This window comes from Rhinoraja longicauda, chromosome 9 (assembly GCF_053455715.1).
Source record: "Rhinoraja longicauda isolate Sanriku21f chromosome 9, sRhiLon1.1, whole genome shotgun sequence".
In the NCBI taxonomy this organism is placed as follows: domain Eukaryota; kingdom Metazoa; phylum Chordata; class Chondrichthyes; order Rajiformes; family Arhynchobatidae; genus Rhinoraja; species Rhinoraja longicauda.
This window is the reverse complement of record NC_135961.1, coordinates 56,042,660-56,061,340: the sequence shown is the minus strand read 5'-3', so window position 1 is coordinate 56,061,340 and position 18,681 is coordinate 56,042,660. Positions and strand designations below refer to the sequence as shown.

Genomic DNA, 18,681 nt, shown 5'->3' with positions numbered 1-18,681 from the left:
CTGTCGCTCAGTGCTGAGTCAGATGCTTGAAGCACCGTCTTAAAAATACGACTGCTGCGTTTTTCCACAACCTCAAGGAAGCCATTGGTCCTTGTGATCCCGAAATATTTTGAAAGTACAGCTGTGTTATCATGCTGCCAATTTGCAGGCCACAAGTTTCACAAACATCGATCATTTCACAACCATTTGGTTGCGAGAAATGTTGACCAGAAGATAGGAGGGAATGTGCTTGCTAAATATTAGATCACTCAAGATTGCATAATGTGAGCGGTAATAACTATCTCCAACAAGAACTATCTACCCATTGACCCTTGACAACAATAGCATCACCAAAGTTCTCAACACCAACATCCTGGGGGGAGGGGGGGGGGGCTCAACATTGCCCAAAAAACTCAATAGGTCAGTCACATGTGCAGTGACTACAATGCAGTCAATGCAGTGAGAAGGCTTCGAGGTTGATTCATATGCTGAGTTGTAAAGGGATACTGAACCAGCAGTTCAGCAGCTGGGTATTCCATCACACCAAAGCCTTCCCACCATCTACAAAAGGCACCAATTAGCAGCATGAAAGACAGCTCGCCACTTGCAACTCCAGAATGAGGGAGGACCTCATTGAAACGTACAGAATCGTGAATGGCTTGGATAGAGTGGACGTGGAGAGGATGTTTCCACTAGTGGGAGAGTCTAGGACTAGAGGTCATGGCCTCAGAATTGAAGGACGTTCTTTTAGGAAGGTGATGCGGAGACATTTCTTTAGTCGGAGGGTGGTGATTCTGTGGAATTCCTTGCCACAGAAGGCTGTGGAGGCCAAGTCAGCGAATATTTTTAAGACAGATAGATTTTTGATTTGTGCTGTTTGTACAGGTGTCAGAGGTTGTGGGGAGAAGGCAGGTGAATGGGTTAGGAGGGAGAGATAGATCAGTCATGATTGAATGGCAGAGTGGACTTGATGGGCCGAATGGCCTAATTCTACTCCTATTCCTTATGACCTCAATTCCAGCATCACGCAACCCAAAACAGCCCCTTGTTTGGCGCCCCATCCACCATCCTCTCCACCACCAGCGAACTACGACTGCAGACTGCACCATCTGCAAAATGCACTGCTCTTATTTGCCCAAGCACCATCCATTGACAGCGTTTCCCAAACCCATAAACTCGACCGTCAATGAGGACAAGGACAGCAGGAGGAAAGGAATACCACACCTCACCACCTGTGCTCCCTTCTAAATTACACACCATCCCAACTTGGATAGAATTATCCGTTCTTTTGTTACTGCTGGGTTTAAACCACGGGACACCACATCAAAAAGCATCCTTGGAGCATCCTCACCAAAAGGACCACAACAGTATAAAGCAGTAGGTCACCACCAATTTCTCAAGGGCAATTATGATTCAGCAAAAAAAAAAAAAAAATGGCAGCCTTTGGAGTAATTCCCACATTCATTTCCCTGAAAAATTAATAAATCCCTTTCCAATGACAAAGATTCGCAATGAAATACTATTTACCTTCATGAGTTAACTCAATCAATATTTGGCACAAAGGGATGGATTAGCAAGTTGTGAGAAGAAACAAAGAACTTGCAAAAAGGGATATTGGTTAGTTAAGTGAAAGCTCTCATTCATCTCCACTTTGGCACGATTGACACTGAAGGAGGCATGTGCACGACCTCACTTCCAGACGTCAATAGTACGCTCTATCTTCACAGCACAACTGATTCTTAGCAATCGCTCAAATCACAGGTGTTCAAGAAGGCACTCCTGTGAGGCTGCACCTCAGGCAGAGCTCCACAGAGGACCCCTTCAGTCATTTCAGAACTGAGCACTGCAGTGGAAATCAGCCAACTTCAGCTCCAAGGCATCTGCCCATAAAGAATATGTCTGGTTATAATTTTCTGCATGCACAAATCTATAACGCTGCTTCGTTACTTTCTTTGCCCATTACGTTCACTACTGAACAGCCATTGTTGTGATGTCGGCAGACTTATACCTGCCATTTCCATTCTTTTGTTTAAGTCACTTGTGAAAACCTGAGGTTCCAGCACAGATGTTTGTTGTGCCTCGTGTAATTGGTGAATGAACCTATTAAAGCTCTAACTCTTTAAGTTTCCACCCCACCCAGTGTTATTCTTCAGGGGAGCCAGGTTTCCAGCTGAGGTGCTGTTACTATTACACAGGCTTCGCAGACTGCAGAAAACTTTAATAAAAGGTTTGGTGGAAGTGCAACTGTAAACAGATCGTGAAAGAACACAAACTGCCACCATTAAAACGGCACAGCTGCAAATGTGTTTGCTTTCCAAGCTGTGCTCCAATTCCAATTGATTATAACAGTTTATATTGGTGGAATCAGGTGCCTCTCAGTCTGTTATTTAATGTTCCAGTCTTCTGCTCTACACATGTATCAACATGTTCAAAACAACAAAACGCTTTATATTTTCAGCGTCAGCTTTGCCCCACTCTCCCACCCGAATCACAAAATTGCAAATTCAATCGTTGCTCCATTAGTCTTGTACACTTGATTCCGTGTGTAAGTGCAGTGGTGAGGAAGTGTGTGGGAGCAGGTGGAGGAGTCTTTCTAAAAAGACTTTAATCTGAGACGCAACTGTTCTATGTTCGATAGGCAGGTGGGATTAGCTTCATTTGGCATCTTGATCGGCACAGGCATCGTGGCTCGAAGGGTCTGTGTGATGGGTTGTTCCGTGTTCAAGGAGATGCAAAAGACCCCACAAAACCATCCATCCCACACCGATGTCCCTGGTGTTCTTACCAGCATGATTAATGCTGTTTGCAAGACCATAATCTGCCCAAATTAGCTGTTGATTCCTTCAATGTAATTAGGACTTGAAAAGTGCATTGCGGATTGTTAGATCAGGAATAGGTTACCTGTTGAATCGATAGATGTCCCCAATGTTCCCAAACAAGGCCGAGCAATCTTCTGTCCCCAGGGGGAGTCTTGATTGTTCCGTGATGCAGTCTAGATAGTCCTAAAGAACACAAGAACAGGATATTACAACAAAACAACATACAGACCATGGCGCTACCCAGGCCCAACCTAACAAGGCTGTCTTCCCAAACACAAAAAGCTGGAGTAACTCAGTGGGTCAGGCAGCATCTCTGGAGAAAAGGAATAGGTGATGTTTCAAGTCAAGACCCTTCTTTAGACTGGGAACGAATGACCCTGGTTTCTTCCAAATTGCATTCTACCATCCCTATCCCGAACAAATGGGAAATTAGTTCTTTAAACTTTCTTCTATTCCTCCTCACCCCCCCCCCCCCCCCCCCCCCCCCCACCCTCCCGTCTCCAATAATGTTTTCATCCTTCTACCCGACTGGAACCAATTTCAAACATCAATTAAAGAGATTAAGTCCATCCTGAACTTGCAGTATTATAGAATTTATTCTGAAGAAATAGGCTATTTAACCAACAGGTTGATCTGTTTTTATGTTCAGACCAGCAACCTCCCATTCTTTGTCTGCACACCCCTCTATTTCTTTGTTCCACACATTTGCCCACTTTCTTCAATAACATATTGATACTATTTGCTTTATCCAACAGTTAAAAATTAACAACTTTTACATTCCCCATTCTGAATTGAGGAGCTTCTCCTGCATCTAATTTTAGCAATACTTTTCAATTTACTTGAGGAATTTAATGTCCAGTCAATCAAATCCTTTTATAATTTAAAAATTCTTTAGATAACCTTTAAAAGAAAATCCAGAGAAACAAAGCCCCAGCGTGTTCAGTTGCTGTCTGCTGGAATCAAGAAGTTACAAGCAGCCTGGCCCTTGTGAATCAACTTCCTTTTGCTTCTATATCCTTTATTAAATCTGCAGACCAGAACTATGCAGAGTATTCAAGAGCTCGCCAAGGTTCAATGTTTGCTTCCAGATGACACAGCTGGGTTTAATTTACTGCATCAACCCAAAATAGAATGACAAGAAAAGGAGGAAGCCAATCAGCCCATCGGGTCTGTGTTGGCTCTCTGAAGAGTAATCCAATGAGTTGTCCAGTGGATTTATTCACAAAATGCTGGAGTAACTCAGCAGGTCAGGCAGCATCTCGGGAGAGAAGGAATGGGTGACGTTTTTCAGTCTGAAGAAGGGTCTCGACCCGAAACGTCACCCATTCCTTCTCTCCCGAGATGCTGCCTGAACTGCTGAGTTACTCCAGCATTTTGTGAATAAATCGATTTGTACCAGCATCTGCAGTTATCTTCTTATACTACGAGTTGTCCAGTGGAAGTAGGTAGCTGCCAAGATAGAAATAAAGGCCAATCAGTGCAGAAACGAGCAAGCAATGATGAAGCATATCAGGCCTGCACACAACAATGGGGGTTCTTGCAGGGCCCAGAGCCAAGGGCTGAGGATTGGTATGGAGCAGAAGTAAACACACAATTTTATTATGCAACCAGGCAGTCACCCCATTATTCATGTTTTGCATACAACCTAGTAAAATCATATAGCAGACCTCACCTAGCCACGTTTCTGGCGGCGACAAAGTTACAAAAGTTCACCGAGCAGTCCCCCTGCCTTCTCAGTACCCAACCCGGGTTCATTATGCACTCACGAGCAAGCAACACGCAGCAACAAGCAACATGTCAGTTTTTGGTAAGACATTCATCTCCCCTCCATGGATCTAAGATATCCCTTGATACAGTTCAAAGTCCTCGCAACAACTTATTATCCTTGAACCAACACTTGATCTGGGCACCATCTTGCCTTATTTTGGAAAGCTAGCTGCGTATAAATTAGCTACCATGTTTCCTTCCTAAAAACAGTGAGTACACTTCAAAGTACTTCATTGGCGGTGAAGCACTCTGGGGCTACCATGAAAGGCACTGCACAAGACACAAGGCTTTAAGTCTGCATTATTGTTTCAGAGATGACAGCCTAGCCGTCTGTTCTGATAACAAATTCTTCCCTCCCAACTTATTTCATCCAGGATTTATAATTATTTCCACATCTTTTACAGGTGTTCTTCCACATCAATTTGACTTGTAATGCACAAGATCTTTCATGCATCAACATTAGGTTTAGTTTATCATTTGCAAACTGTGTCTAGACTCCTCGGTGGCTTCTGAGTATTGAACCTGGGAGTCTTTGATTAACAATTCAACATCAATCATTCCACATTATTCCTTTCTCAGTTTTTTGCCAAACTTCTTTTCTCTACTTGATTTCCCCCATGTTCTTTATAAAGATTTTTTTTAAAAGAAAGAGCAGTTCTGGGTTTATAAAGTGTCGTGGAGTTGGCAGTAAATAGGACCAAAATAAGATGATGCATTCTGATTTGAGTTCATTACAACTACCAAGGGCAATTTCTGACAACTTTTATAACTGCGTGGTCTACATTGCAGCAGGCATTTTAGAAGATGATCCACAACATGCAGCCAGTTGCTATAAGTGATAATTCACAATGAATTTACCAGTTTTGATGCAACTTTTTGCTTTTGCTTTAATTCTACACTGATCAAAACCAACTATGCTGACGACATTTACCCCATTTGTTGACAAATATGCTGCTTCATTGAACAATGCACAAGAGTGCATTTTAATTTGATCAACGATTTTAAAAAGATTTTGAGAGTCAGTCATGTAGAAAAAATAACCTAAAATGCTGGAGTAACTCAGCGGGTCAGACAGCATCTCTGGAGTACATGAAAAGTGATGTTTCAGGTCAGGCCCCTTCTTCAGATTGGACCACCGAGGTACAATGAAAAGCTTTTGTTGTGTGCTAACCAGCTAGCGGAAAGACTATACATAATTACAATCGAGACATCTGTACACCACGTCAGTGTGCAGACACATGATAACGGGAATACCGTCAAGATGAAGTCCAGTAAAGTATGATTACTGAAAGTCTGAGGGTCTCCAATGAGGTGGATAGTAGCTCAGGAGCACTCTTGAGTTGTTGATGGGATAGTTCAGTTGCCTGATAACAGTTGGGAAGAAACTGTCTCTGAATCTGGAGGTGTGCATTTCCATACTTCTCTACTTCTTGCCTGATGGGACAGGGGAGAAGTGGGTGTGACTCAGCCTTGATTATGCTGGTTGTCTTGCCGAGACAGCGTGAAGTGTAAATGGAGTAAATGGAAAGGAGGTTGGTTTGTGTGATGGTCTGCGCTGTGTCCACAATTCTCTTGAATTTATTGCAGCCTTGGATGGAGCTGTTCCCAAACCAAGCTGTGATGCATCCCAATAAAATGTTTTCAACGGGACATCTCTAGAAGTTGGTGAGAGTTGTTGGGGACATGCCAAACCTCCTCAGGAAGTAGAGGTGTTGGTGTGCTTTCTTAACTATTTGTTTTGTGGAGCTTGAAGCCATGATATTCTGGGCATGGAGCTGCCCACTGAACTAAATATCAAATAATGATGAAACAAAGTACAGGAAATAGATTGAGAACTTTGTGACCTAGTGTCGAGACAACAACTTTTCTCTCAATGTAAGCAAGACAAAGGAGATAGTGATCGGCTTCAGAAAGCTAAACAGTACACATACTCCAGTTTGCATTGATGGTGCCAAAGTAGAGATGGCCGAAAAATACAAATGCCGCTGAGTCAATACCACCAACAACTTCTCCTGGACCACCCATATTGAAGCAACGAGCAAGAAGGCACACCAACTCCTCTACTTCCTTAGAAGGCTTAGGAAGTTTGGCATGTTGGCCTACATAACGAGAGAATTTGAGTGTAGGAGTAAAGAGGTCCTTCTGCAGTTGTTTTGGGCTCTGGTGAGACCACATCTGGAGTATTGTGTGCAGTATTGGTCTCTTAATTTGAGGAAGGACATCCTTGCTATTGAGGCAGTGCAGCATATGTTCACGAGGTTAATCCCCGGGATGGCAGGACTGTCATATGAGGAAAGATTGGAAAGACTGGGCTTGTATTCACTGGAGTTTAGAAGGATGAGAGGGGATCTTATGGAGACGTATAAAATTATAAATGGACTGGACAAGCTAGATGCAGGAAAAATGTTCCCAATGTTGGGGGAGTCCAGAACCAGGGGCCACAGTACAAGAATAAGGGGGAAGCCATTTAAAACTGAGGTGTGAAGAAACTTTTTCACCCAGAGAGTTGCGAAATTGTGGAATTCTCTGCCACAGAAGGCAGTGGAGGCCAATTCACTGGATTAATTTAAAATAGAGCTAGATAGAGCTTTAGGGGCTTGAGGATTCAAGGGATATGAGAAGGCAGGCACAGGTTACTGATTGTGGATGATCAGCCATGATCACAATGAATGGCGGTGCTGGCTTGAAGGGCCAAATGGTCTCCTCCTGCGCCTTGTATCTATGTATGTATGTAACTCTCATCAACTTCTACAGATGCACCATATAAAGCATTTTATCAGGATGCATCACAGCTTGCTCCACCCAGGACCGTAAGGGATTGCAGCGAATTGTGAACGCAGCCCAGACCATCACACAAACCAACCTCCTTTCTATTGATTCCATTTACACCTCACGCTGCCTCGGCAAGGCCAGCAGCATAATCAAGGACGAATCGTACCCTGGCCAGTCCTCCCCTCTCCCATCCGGCAAAAGGTGAAAACGCACACCACCAGATTCAGGAACAGTTTCTTCCCAGCTGAATCATCCTACTACAACCAGATCTATCTACCTCTTTGATATCCCTTGGACTATCCTTGACCGGACTTTGTTGGATTTACCTTGCACTAAACGTTATTCCCATATCATGTATTTACACTCTGTAAATTAATTGATTGTAAACTTGGATTGTCTTTGGGTTGACTGGTTAGCACGCAACACAAAGCCTTTCACTGTACCTTGGTGCACGTGAAAATAAAATAAACTGAACTGAGATGTTGCAACGCTAAAGTTCAGCCATCCAAAGACCACATAAATACCCCAGTTGCCGCTCTGGTGAGCATTAACATGCGCTATGCAGTCTAAAACCTCCGCTTTAGATGTCGCTCATTAACAGTTTGCAGTCTCCAGTAAAGTGTCCTTAATTAAGGGGTTAAAATGCCATAGCTGTGTAATGAAAACATTGGATTCAATCTGTCTATGCTGCCAAAACAAAAGCATTTATGTCAAACATTCCAACTGACATCTATTCCAGGCAAGGAGCCAACTAAAAACAAATAGAACAGCTGGATAGATGGATTCTCTCAGAATTAGTGCACCCTGCACTCTGACATCACACCATGCCGCCGACCCATTCTCCTCCCATCCCTGATCCTCGCTAACTAACCTGCACAAGCTTCAGATCCAGTAAGGCCCAGCTTTCAAGTCAAGACATAAAGGATGTGGATGCTCCCACCACACTATTGAAGGGCAGCACGGTGGCGCAGCGGTAGATTTGCTGCCTTACAGCGCCAGAGACGGGCTCGATCCTGACTAAATGTTCTCTTCGAGACCCACTCGGTATAATCTCCAAATTCAAAGTACATTGAGTTCACATATATTTTAAACAGAAAGACAACAATAAATGATTAACTACAGTTTCAATGGCTCTAATTGTCTACTGCCTTAACATTTTGATTGTAGACAAGTAAACCTCATAGAAGTACATATTTACAATGGGAGCATATTGTAGCTGCCAAGACACCTCTGAATATCCAAAACCTTTGCTAGACAAAGTGATTCATATCAATGGTCGCAAGACTTCCGAGGGCAGAGAATTCAGTCACCCAAAATTAGTGTTGTAAGGGCTGACTCACTTGAGTACACAAATACCCCATCTATCGATAGATTGACATTTCAAAACGGGGGAAGAGAAACTGATGAACGCAGCGGCAGACAAGCGGGCACGCAGAAAGGAGCGAGGCAACTTCAACAGACCAGAGACCACACACAAATGTGACCTTTGCGACAGAGACTGTCACTCCCGCATTGGTCTCTTCAGCCACAAGCGACGCTGCTCTAGCCGAGGTGTGGAGCAAGCAGCCAACTAGGATGCAACACCCATGGTCAGCCATGATCGAGGAGGCCTAAGAATGAGCGATTGACCAATATGTCTATGATATTGAGGCGGCACGGTGGCGCGGCAGTAGAGTTGCTGCCTTACAGCCCCAGAGACCCGGATTCTATCCTGACGGTGCTGTCTATACGGAGCTTGCACGTTCTCTCCGTAACCGCGTGGGTTTTCTCCGGGTGCTCCGGTTTCTTCCCACACACCAAAGACATACGGCTTTGGAGGCTAATTAGCTTAGGTAAAGATTGTAAATTGTCCCCAGTGTCCCCAGGATAGTGCTAGTGTAAGGGGATTGCAAGTCGGCATGGGCTCAGCGGGCTGAAGGGCCTGTTTCCACATTGTATCTCTAAACTAAACTAAACTCCCATTCTAAAGATACCAATGCCAAGAGAGCCACATGCACTCATTAATGCAGTTCAACGTTGCCCCTCACGTTATTCCCTTTATCATGTATCTGTACACGGTGGATGGCTGGAATGTAACCATGTATTCTCTTCCTGCTGGCTGGTTAGCACACGACAAAATCTTTTCACTGTACCTTGGTAAATGTGACAATAAACTAAACCAAAGTTTGTGGTTTTTGCACAACAACCTACAACTCCAGTTTGCAGGAGTGCTACAACTGATCCACAGCTGATAAACCAGTCTGGGATTTTAATTCACAATTTTAATTCACATGTGTAAGAATGGAAAGTATGTTGAATGTATAGAAAAATTGGTGAATCTTCTTTTGGAATATTGCATGCCATTTTGAGCATACAATTATAGGTGGATGGGTATGGGAATGGGAACGTGGGGGGGGGGGGGGGGGACAGAAAGGAGGGGTGTTATTCAAACAGCCAGGAGCGAGTCAAATGAAGGGTCAACAGAAAGCTAGGAACTGGTGGAAAACAAACCCTTGTTCCAAGTTTTCAAATGGAGAATTGTTTTCCAAGGGCAAGCATTACCACCTTCATTACAGGTCAGAAGAAAATGTTTTCTCATAGTTATTGATCGGCCACTGTAGAATTACCCCCAAAACATTGGTGAGTAAGAATACTCTGGGTTGGGGGAGGTAGAGATGATGAGAATGTGGGGAGAAACAAAATGGGATTAATGTAGGATTACTGTACATGATTAGCGCAGCCACGGTAACCGAAAAGACCTGTTTCCATGCTGCCTGTCTCCATGACACTGAGTGCATTAGCAGATAGTTCTGGCAGGCAATCCAAAAAGGAATTATTCAAACATTTAACCATTGAGATCCAAGCCAAGGCAATGGAATTAGGAACAGGATCTGGAGCATACAGAGTTCTAGCCGAGGATTAAGCACGAACACAGGTGTGGTGGGTCCATTACAAGATTCAATCATTGCCTGGGATATTAGAAGTACTGCTGTTTTGGACCCTCTTTTGTGCCGAGCAAGTTGGATCAAGGATTGTGCCAACATTGCCCAATATCCAACCTTGCTAATTTTGAAACTCAGGCATGTAACAGTTGAACTTATTTGAACTGGTAGTTCATCAGCTTTGCATGTAATGCGGTGGCTTTAGCAAACCTTTTGTATATAAAGACACCATCTATCACCTCACAGATATCCAACCATGCTGATAAACTACTGGGTGCTAAAACTCAATGCAGCTCAAGTGAACAGGCTTGCCGACCGAGTGATTTGCAGGGAGAAAACAAGGAGAAAGGAATTCAAGAGCATTCCCGGCTTCCACTGATTTCAATCTGGCTAATGTCAAAGCCAGATACAGAGGGGAGGAACAGGATTTCTGTATATTTTGTTATTTCTCCACTAATGATGGCTTTGATAGCATAGACAAAGCAAACTCTCGGTGGCAGGAAACTCGGTAAAGATCAGACAGATTAGAAAGAGTCAGGATTGGGCAAGGATTGTAAGGCCTCTTGAGAGGTTGGGGAGAAACAAGGGACAAGCACTTAAAAGAAGAGAATTAAAACCATTGAATTCACTTTTTGACAAATGATAATGCGAACAGGTTCAATAGGATTTGCAAGAGATCCGGTTATACACAAAGAACATATTCCAAGGTAACAGCAATAGGGAACTACATCAATATATCAGCAGTCAGATTAGACAGGATAGGTCTCCTCCTCCATTTTAAGGTAATGTAAATTCATTTATCAACTCCATTTCGTAAGAAGTTTCTTCTAGGTCCTTAAATATTGAGGTGACAAAATGGAAAACTTTCAATTCCAAACCAGACTGTTGGCATCCAATGAGGACTAGAGGAATCGAGGTGCCAAAAGGACAATCATCCAGTCTTAGACTGGATAGGATTCAACCTGCTGCTCAATAACAATTCTTTGTCCAGACCTAAAGACTATGAAGGGAAATTCTGAGTTCTTTGGGGAACAGTATACTGTACACCACTAACCAAATGTCCAGATACACAGACACGGAGACAGGATTAACTAAGTATTAAATTAAAACATTCGGATTTTAATCAACCATGCTTCTACTTCTAAAACACAAGTGCCATTATAATTGCCTTGTCCCACAAGATCCATTTACATTTTATTGGGTATAATGGAAAGAATTAGAAAATGAAAACAATGCCCTTATTTTCATTTGAAGATCAAAATACAAATTTGTGTTCATGTCGCTGCTAGAAACAAACACGGCTCCAGACCACGCCAGGTTCACTTGTGTCTGCATCAAGCTGGCAATGCATGTTTACAGCTCAAAATGATGAGACAATCTGCACTTCTTCCAAAATGCAGTGAAACTCTTGACAATCTGACCCCCTTAAGGACTTTGCAGTGCCGACTGGCAAATGTCAACACCATTCTAAATGCACAAGCCAAATACTGCAGACGCTACAAATAAAAATAAAATGCTCATGCAGATCTGTGGAACAAAGTTAATATTTTAAGTCAACTGTCTTTCTCCAGATCTAGAAAAGTTAGAAATGTGAAGAGAATTGTGATCGAAAGAAAAGACAGGGATGGGATGATAAACACACAGGGAATGTCTTTGACAAGATTGGAGGCAGGGTTTGTTGATGGCATGAGGCAAAAAGGGAGTGATAATCAGACAAAATATATATGTGTAAGAAGGAACTGCAGATGCTAAAGATAGACACAAAATGCTGGAGTTACTCAGCGAGTCAGGCAGCATCTTTGTACAAAAGGAATAGGTGACAATTCGGGTTGAGACCCTTCTTCAGCGCTGCTGCCTGGCCCACTGAGTTACTCCAGCATTTTGGTTCTTTCCTTGGTAGATCGGCATCTGCAGTTCTTTGTTACTTCATCATTTTTACCTCCTCCTTCCCCGCAACAGCGCCCATGCACTGTAAAGCATTGAGGCCCTGGGCAATGTTACAACTAGGTGAATGGGCAGGTGCTTCCTCAATTTGTGCCTACAGGAAGGTGCAGTGGGATCAGGTTTCCAAATACACACGACAAGATGTTAGAAATCCAAAGTGCCAAATGTCAACTTGCTCCCAGTGGTGATGGGAGGCTTATGCACTCACCTATGCTCCTCCGATGTTGAGAAAGGCTAGGCAGACACGTCATTGGGGTTATCAAGTGGGCACCTACTTTCATCGATGTTTCGCTGATTGGACCCACGACGTCTCCAGTAGGCTCAGCAGTGCATTCTGGCATCCCAGAACCACCCCCCTCTGCATCTGCCTAGCCAGCTTATTTGGGAGACCAGATGGGGTCTTTCCTCTTCAGCCAGAGCCACTGGCTACTCCGCTCTGCCACCCGTGATGTTTCCTTGATAGCCTGGCGTAGGGCTTGTCCGCTGATCCCCAGGTCCTTTATCAGTCTTACGGTAGATGTTGCCACAAATCATCAGGAATCAGGAATGAATGGGGAGTAATTTAGATAACACAAGATGTCCTTTCAGAATGTCCAGAGATGATGGTGTTTGGTGGTGTTGTTGTTGGAAATGGAGGATGAAGATAAGGGATGGAGGGTGAGCAAGAATCTGGGGAACTCTGCTCTGGGAGGTAGTGAGAAGTGAAGGAAATAGAATGGACATAGCTGAATAAAAGCAGCGCCTCAGATTGGAAATATATTGCCACTTCTTTCATCGTCTCTGGCTCCAAGTTCTGGAATTTCCCGCCCAGAAGCAGCATGGGTGCATCTTCACCACAGTCTGCCGTGCGCCAAGTAACAATGCCAACACAGCTTCAAGGTCACCTTGCCCGCAATACATAGAAACATAGAAAATAGGTGCAGGAGTAGGCCATTCGGCCCTTTGCGCCTGCACCGCCATTCAATATGATCATGGCTGATCATCCAATTCAGTATCCCGTACCTGCCTTCTCTCCATACCCCCTGATCCCTTTAGCCACAAGGGCCACATCTAACTCCCTCTTAAATATAGCCAATGAACTGGCCTCAACTACCTTCTGTGGCAGAGAATTCCACAGATTCACCACTCTTTGTGTGAAAAAAAACGTTCTCATCTCGGTCCTAAAAGACTTCCCCCTTATCCTTAAAATACCACACGATTGAGGAATTGTCTCTGAAAATACTTCAGGTCTCCCTTTCTTTGCAATATCTATTGCAGTTATGGATCTGCAAGTGCGATCCTAACCCGAAATCTCAACTTCTGGTTCCATCCTTGTCACAACTGCCCCACCCCACCTTCTCATCACCCGATGGAGAAAAGCCAAACCGAAGTGGCCCATCACAGTTGGCGTTTGTTGGGGATTATTCAGCAGTTATAGAATTGTGTGGCAGCAGTGGCCATCAATTCAAAAACAAAAGAACCAGTCCTCCGAATCTGTTCTAATGTATATTGAAAGCAGTTATCAATTTGAGATTAAAAAGACAGCTTTGCAAACCGGCAGCCCTGTACACACGTGACCATGACTGGGTCTGGTTTTCATAAGCCAAACGCAAGATAATGGGACGTGTTAATCGACCTACATCAAATCATAAAATCTTCAGTTCAAATTATTTTACACCACAATGATAGAGATGGAGGAATCTTCCAGAGCAGACCTATTTTGTTACCTGGCACATCCAGCATGTCATAGGCATATTCAAGAGTGTTTTACTGTCATATGTTTTACTGTCAAAATAGATTAATGGAATTCTTACTACAAGTGTGTGCAGTGTACAAGTGTGCAGTGTGTGTAGTGTATAAATGTGTGCAGTGTGTGTGCACACACAATATTTATATATAATAATAATAATAATAATAATGCATTACATTTATATAGCGCTTTTCATATACTCAAAGACGCTTTACAGGGATTTAGAGAACATAGGGAAATGAATAAATAGATAAATAAGTAAATAAGTAAACGAACAGAGAAAGGAGATAGAAGGTGAGGTGACCTTCAGTGGTTGAAGGCAGTACTGAACAGGTGAGACTTCAGTGATGTTTTGAATGTGGTGAGTGTGGAGGAGTCTCTAACGGTTTGGGGTAGTGAGTTCCATAGGGTGGGAGCAGTGATGGAGAAAGCCCTGTCCCCCCAGGATCTGAGTTTGGTCCGGATGTGGGGGGATAGGAGATTGGCAGCAGCAGAGCGGAGGGTGCAGGTGGGAGTGTGCCTGTGGAGGAGATCGGTCAGGTAGGATGGGACCAGGTTATGGAGGGCTTTGTAGGTTATGAGGAGGATTTTGTACTGGATTCTTTGGGGGATGGGGAGCCAGTGGAGTTTGTAAAGGACGGGGTGATATGGTCACGGATCGGGGTGTGGGTGAGTAGACGGGCAGCGGAGTTTTGAATGTATTGAAGTTTACTGATGATTTTTGAGGGTGCGCCATAGAGGAGGCTGTTGCAGTAGTCCAGACGGACTATCTATCTGTATACACACAAATATACACACACATACGCACACACACATATATATACACACACTCACATATAAAATAAACAAACATAATAGTGCAAAAACACAATTGCTCGCAATTCTATGTAGTTCAGTTTATTTGGAGGTTGGAGTGTTTTGAAGGTTGGAGGGAAGATGCAGCTCCTGAACTTGGACGTTAGTTTTCAGACTCCTGCATCATCTTCCCGATGGCAGGGATGAAATGAGTGTGTGACCAGGCTGGCGTGGGTCTCTGATGATGCCGGCTGCCTTTTTGAGGCAGCGACTCCTAGAAATCCATTTGATGGTATCTCTCTATCATATCATATTTGTCAATCTATCAATAGATGGGGTATTTCTATACTCAAGAGAGTCAGCCCTCACAACACTCATTTTGGGTGACTGGATTCACTGTCCCCAGAAGCCTCGAGACCATCCATATGAATCACTTTGCCCAGGAAAGCTTTGGATATTCAGAGGAATCTTGGCAGCAACAATATACTCCCAGCATTAACAAAACTGATCTCCCAGTTGCCCAGCACTTTAACTCCCCCTCCCATTCCCAGTCTGACCTTTCTGTCATGGGCCTCCTCCAGTGCCATAGTGAGGCCCGCCGGAAGTTGGAGGTACAGCACCTCATATTTCACCTGGGCAGTTTGCAGCCCGGTGGTATGAATGTCGACTTTTCCAACTTTAGATAGCTCCTCTGTCCCTCCCTTCCCCTCCTCCTTCCCAGATCTCCCTCTATCTTCCTGTCTCCACCTATATCCTTCCTTTGTCCCGCCCCCCTGACATCAGTCTGAAGAAGGGTCTCGACCCGAAACGTCACCCATTCCTTCTCTCCCGAGATGCTGCCTGACCTGCTGAGTTACTCCAGCATTTTGTGAATAAATCGATTTGTACCAGCATCTGCAGTTATTTTCTTATACTCCAGTTGACGGTACTATCTTTCCCACCTAGTATATGTTCAAGGAACTGCAGAGGCTGGTTCACAAAAAGAAAGTCACAAATTCTGAAGTAACTCAATGGGTCAGGTCGCATCACTGCAGAATATGGATAGCTCAAGTTTCGGGTTTGGACTCTTCTTCAGACTGGTTGTGAGGGGAGGGGAAAAGAGGGCAAGAAAATTGGAACAGAGACGGGGCAGGTCAAAGCGTGGCAGGTAATAGGTGTACGTAGGTGAGGAGCATTTGATAGGCAGATGGTTGGACAAAGGCCAGAGGTGATAAAGCAGAGAGTGTGAAAGAAAAGAATTGAAGAGTTGTGAATTATGATGTCAGAGGGAAGAATGTGAATGAAGGAGGAGGAGGAGAGAAATAGGTGTGAATCCAAACCCTGAATTGGTGCCACAGGTCAGTCATCATTTCCTGTTTAAGACTATGTCAGATTTTCAGGGTCTGCAGTTTGCTTTTAGAAGCCAGAAAACCTGACGAGGAGTCACACCAGATTCCCAGAATTAAATACAAAGCTGCCGCAATGATTTTTGCACAGCAACTAACATTTTTTGAGACACAACATACACAACACAAGAAAGTAGGAGCAGTGGGCGACTCAGCCCCTAATTCCTGCCCATGTTTCAGTATGATCATGGCCGATCTATACAGGCCTCAACTCCTCTTCTGCGCCAGTTCCCCACTACTCTCGATCTTTCAAACGTTTATCTATCACTATCTTAAATGTATCCAGTGATCTGGCCTCAACCCCCAATTATAGAGATTACTACCCTCTGAGTAATTTTAAAACTTCTGTCTGGGAGTCATATGGATGTTGTGGTGGCGCTCGTGACCAAAGGACAGCGATTCTTTATTCCTAAATAACAGCACACTTGGCAGGACAATTTATAGCTTTGTGTGGGACCGACTTCGTTTTTACAATTTCTCCTACAAAAATGTATAAAATGTAATGTGTAATACACACACAATATTACAACCAATTTTCAATCGAAATGAGGCACTCAATCAGTTTAGTTTCATTTTTTTTGTTTAGAGATACTGCGTGGAAACAGGCCCTTCGGTCCACCATGTCCGTGCTGGCCAGCGATTCCTGCACACTAACACGATCCTACACAAACTAGGGACAATTTACAATTTTACCAATAGCCAATTAGCCTACAAACCTGTATGTCTTTGGAGTGTGGGAGGAAATACCGGTGCCCCCGGATAAAACCCACGCAGGTCACAGGGTGAACATACAATAGGTGCAGGAGGAGGCCATTCGGCCCTTTGAGCCAGCACCACCATTCATTCTCAATCAGTACCCCGTTCCTGCCTTCTCCCCATACCCCCTGACTCTGCTATCCTTAAGAGCTCTATCCAGCTCTCTCTTGAATGCATTCAGAGAATTGGCCTCCACTGCCTTCTGAGGCAGAGAATTCCACAGATTCACAACTCTCTGACTGAAAATGTTTTTCCTCATCTCAGTTCTAAATGGCCTACCCCTTATTCTAAAACTGTGGCCCCTTGTTCTGGACTCCCCCAACATTGGGAACATGTTTCCTGCCTCGAAAGTGTCCAACCCCTTAATAATCTTATACGTTTCGATAAGATCCCCTCTCATCCTTCTAAATTCCAGTGTATACAAGCCTAGTCGCTCCAGTCTTTCAACATATGATAGTCCCGCCATTCCGGGAATTAACCTAGTAAACCTACGCTGCACGCCCTCAATAGCAAGAATAGCATACAAACTCCATACAGCCAGCACCCGCAGTCAGGATCAAACCTCAGCTCAACATCTCGCACAAAAGGCGCACCTCCAAAACTGCAGCACTTCTGAACAGCATTGGAAGACGGGGCTCTCATCCCCAAGTGTCTGCTGAGGGACTCAACACAAAAGATCTTCTGACTCAACAAGATTGCCAGCAACTGAGGTAAAGTTACAAACAAACACTGAGAAAGAGCATGCGAAAGGGAATGGGTCTACATGGACTTTTCAGATAGCCAGCAGAAACACTAGCCACCTGCTGTGCCACAACTGTTTGAATAAATTCACAGTCCACAATTCATTCCACAAGATAATTGCTCAGACAAACAACAAAGTGCCAACCACTTCACATCTGAAGTAACTTCTGGTGACTGGTTAGCACGCACCTAAAGCTTTTAAGGTCATAAGGTCATAAGTGATAGGAATAGAATTAGGCCATTCGGCCCATCAAGTCTACTCTGCCATTCAATCATGGCTGATCTATCTCTCCCTCCTAACCCTATTCTCATGCCTTTGTCCCATAACCTCTGACACCTGTACTAATCAAAAATCTATCTATCTCTGCCTTAAAAATATCCACTGACTTGGCCTCCACAGCCTTCTGTGGCAAAGAATTCCACAGATTCACCACCCTCTGACTAAAGAAATTTCTCCTCATCTCCTTCCTAAAAGAACGTCCTTTAATTCTGAGGCTATGACCTCTAGTCCTAAACTCTCCCACTAGTGGAAACATTCTTCTCACATCCACTCGATCCAAGCCTTTCACTATTCTGTATGGTTCAATGAGCCCCCCCCCCTCATTCTTCTAAACTCCAGTGAGTACAGGCCCAGTGCCGACAAACGCTCGTCATAGGTCAACCTACTCATTGCTGGGGTAATTCTTGTAAACCCCCTCTGGACCCTCTCCAGAGCCAGCACATCCTTCCTCAGATATGGTGCCCAAAATTGCTCACATTATTCCAAGTGCGGCCTAAACAGCGCATTACAGAGCCTCAGCATTACATCCCTGTTTTTGTATACATTTCCTCTTAAAAATAAGCACACGTGGCAATAAACTAAACTCAACTAACTACATCGAGGGCTCACCAAAAATCAAGCATTCTTCCCAAAGGTTAATAACTCAAGAAAGATCAGTCAGGTTATTGTCCTGCACATCTTGCGTTGCTCTGCCCAGAGACGGAGGCAGGCAGACTACCAGCTCAGTGAAGGGCTCTCGAGACAAACACCACCTGTTGGGCTGACCACAAAACGAAACTTCATCCAAGTGGGT

General features: G+C 44.1%; 1 protein-coding gene across 5 annotated transcripts in view; it reads right to left on the bottom strand.

Moving 5' to 3' along the window:
* LOC144596773 (pleckstrin homology domain-containing family G member 1) overlaps nucleotides 1–18,681 on the bottom strand; it is a 181,164-nt gene that overhangs the window by 39,252 nt on the left and 123,231 nt on the right. For all 5 annotated transcript variants that reach the window (XM_078405545.1, XM_078405543.1, XM_078405544.1 and 2 more), the window contains one exon: nucleotides 2,881–2,981. In XM_078405545.1, coding sequence (XP_078261671.1) covers nucleotides 2,881–2,981 — 101 coding nt within the window. The remainder of the gene's footprint in view (nucleotides 1–2,880; nucleotides 2,982–18,681) is intronic.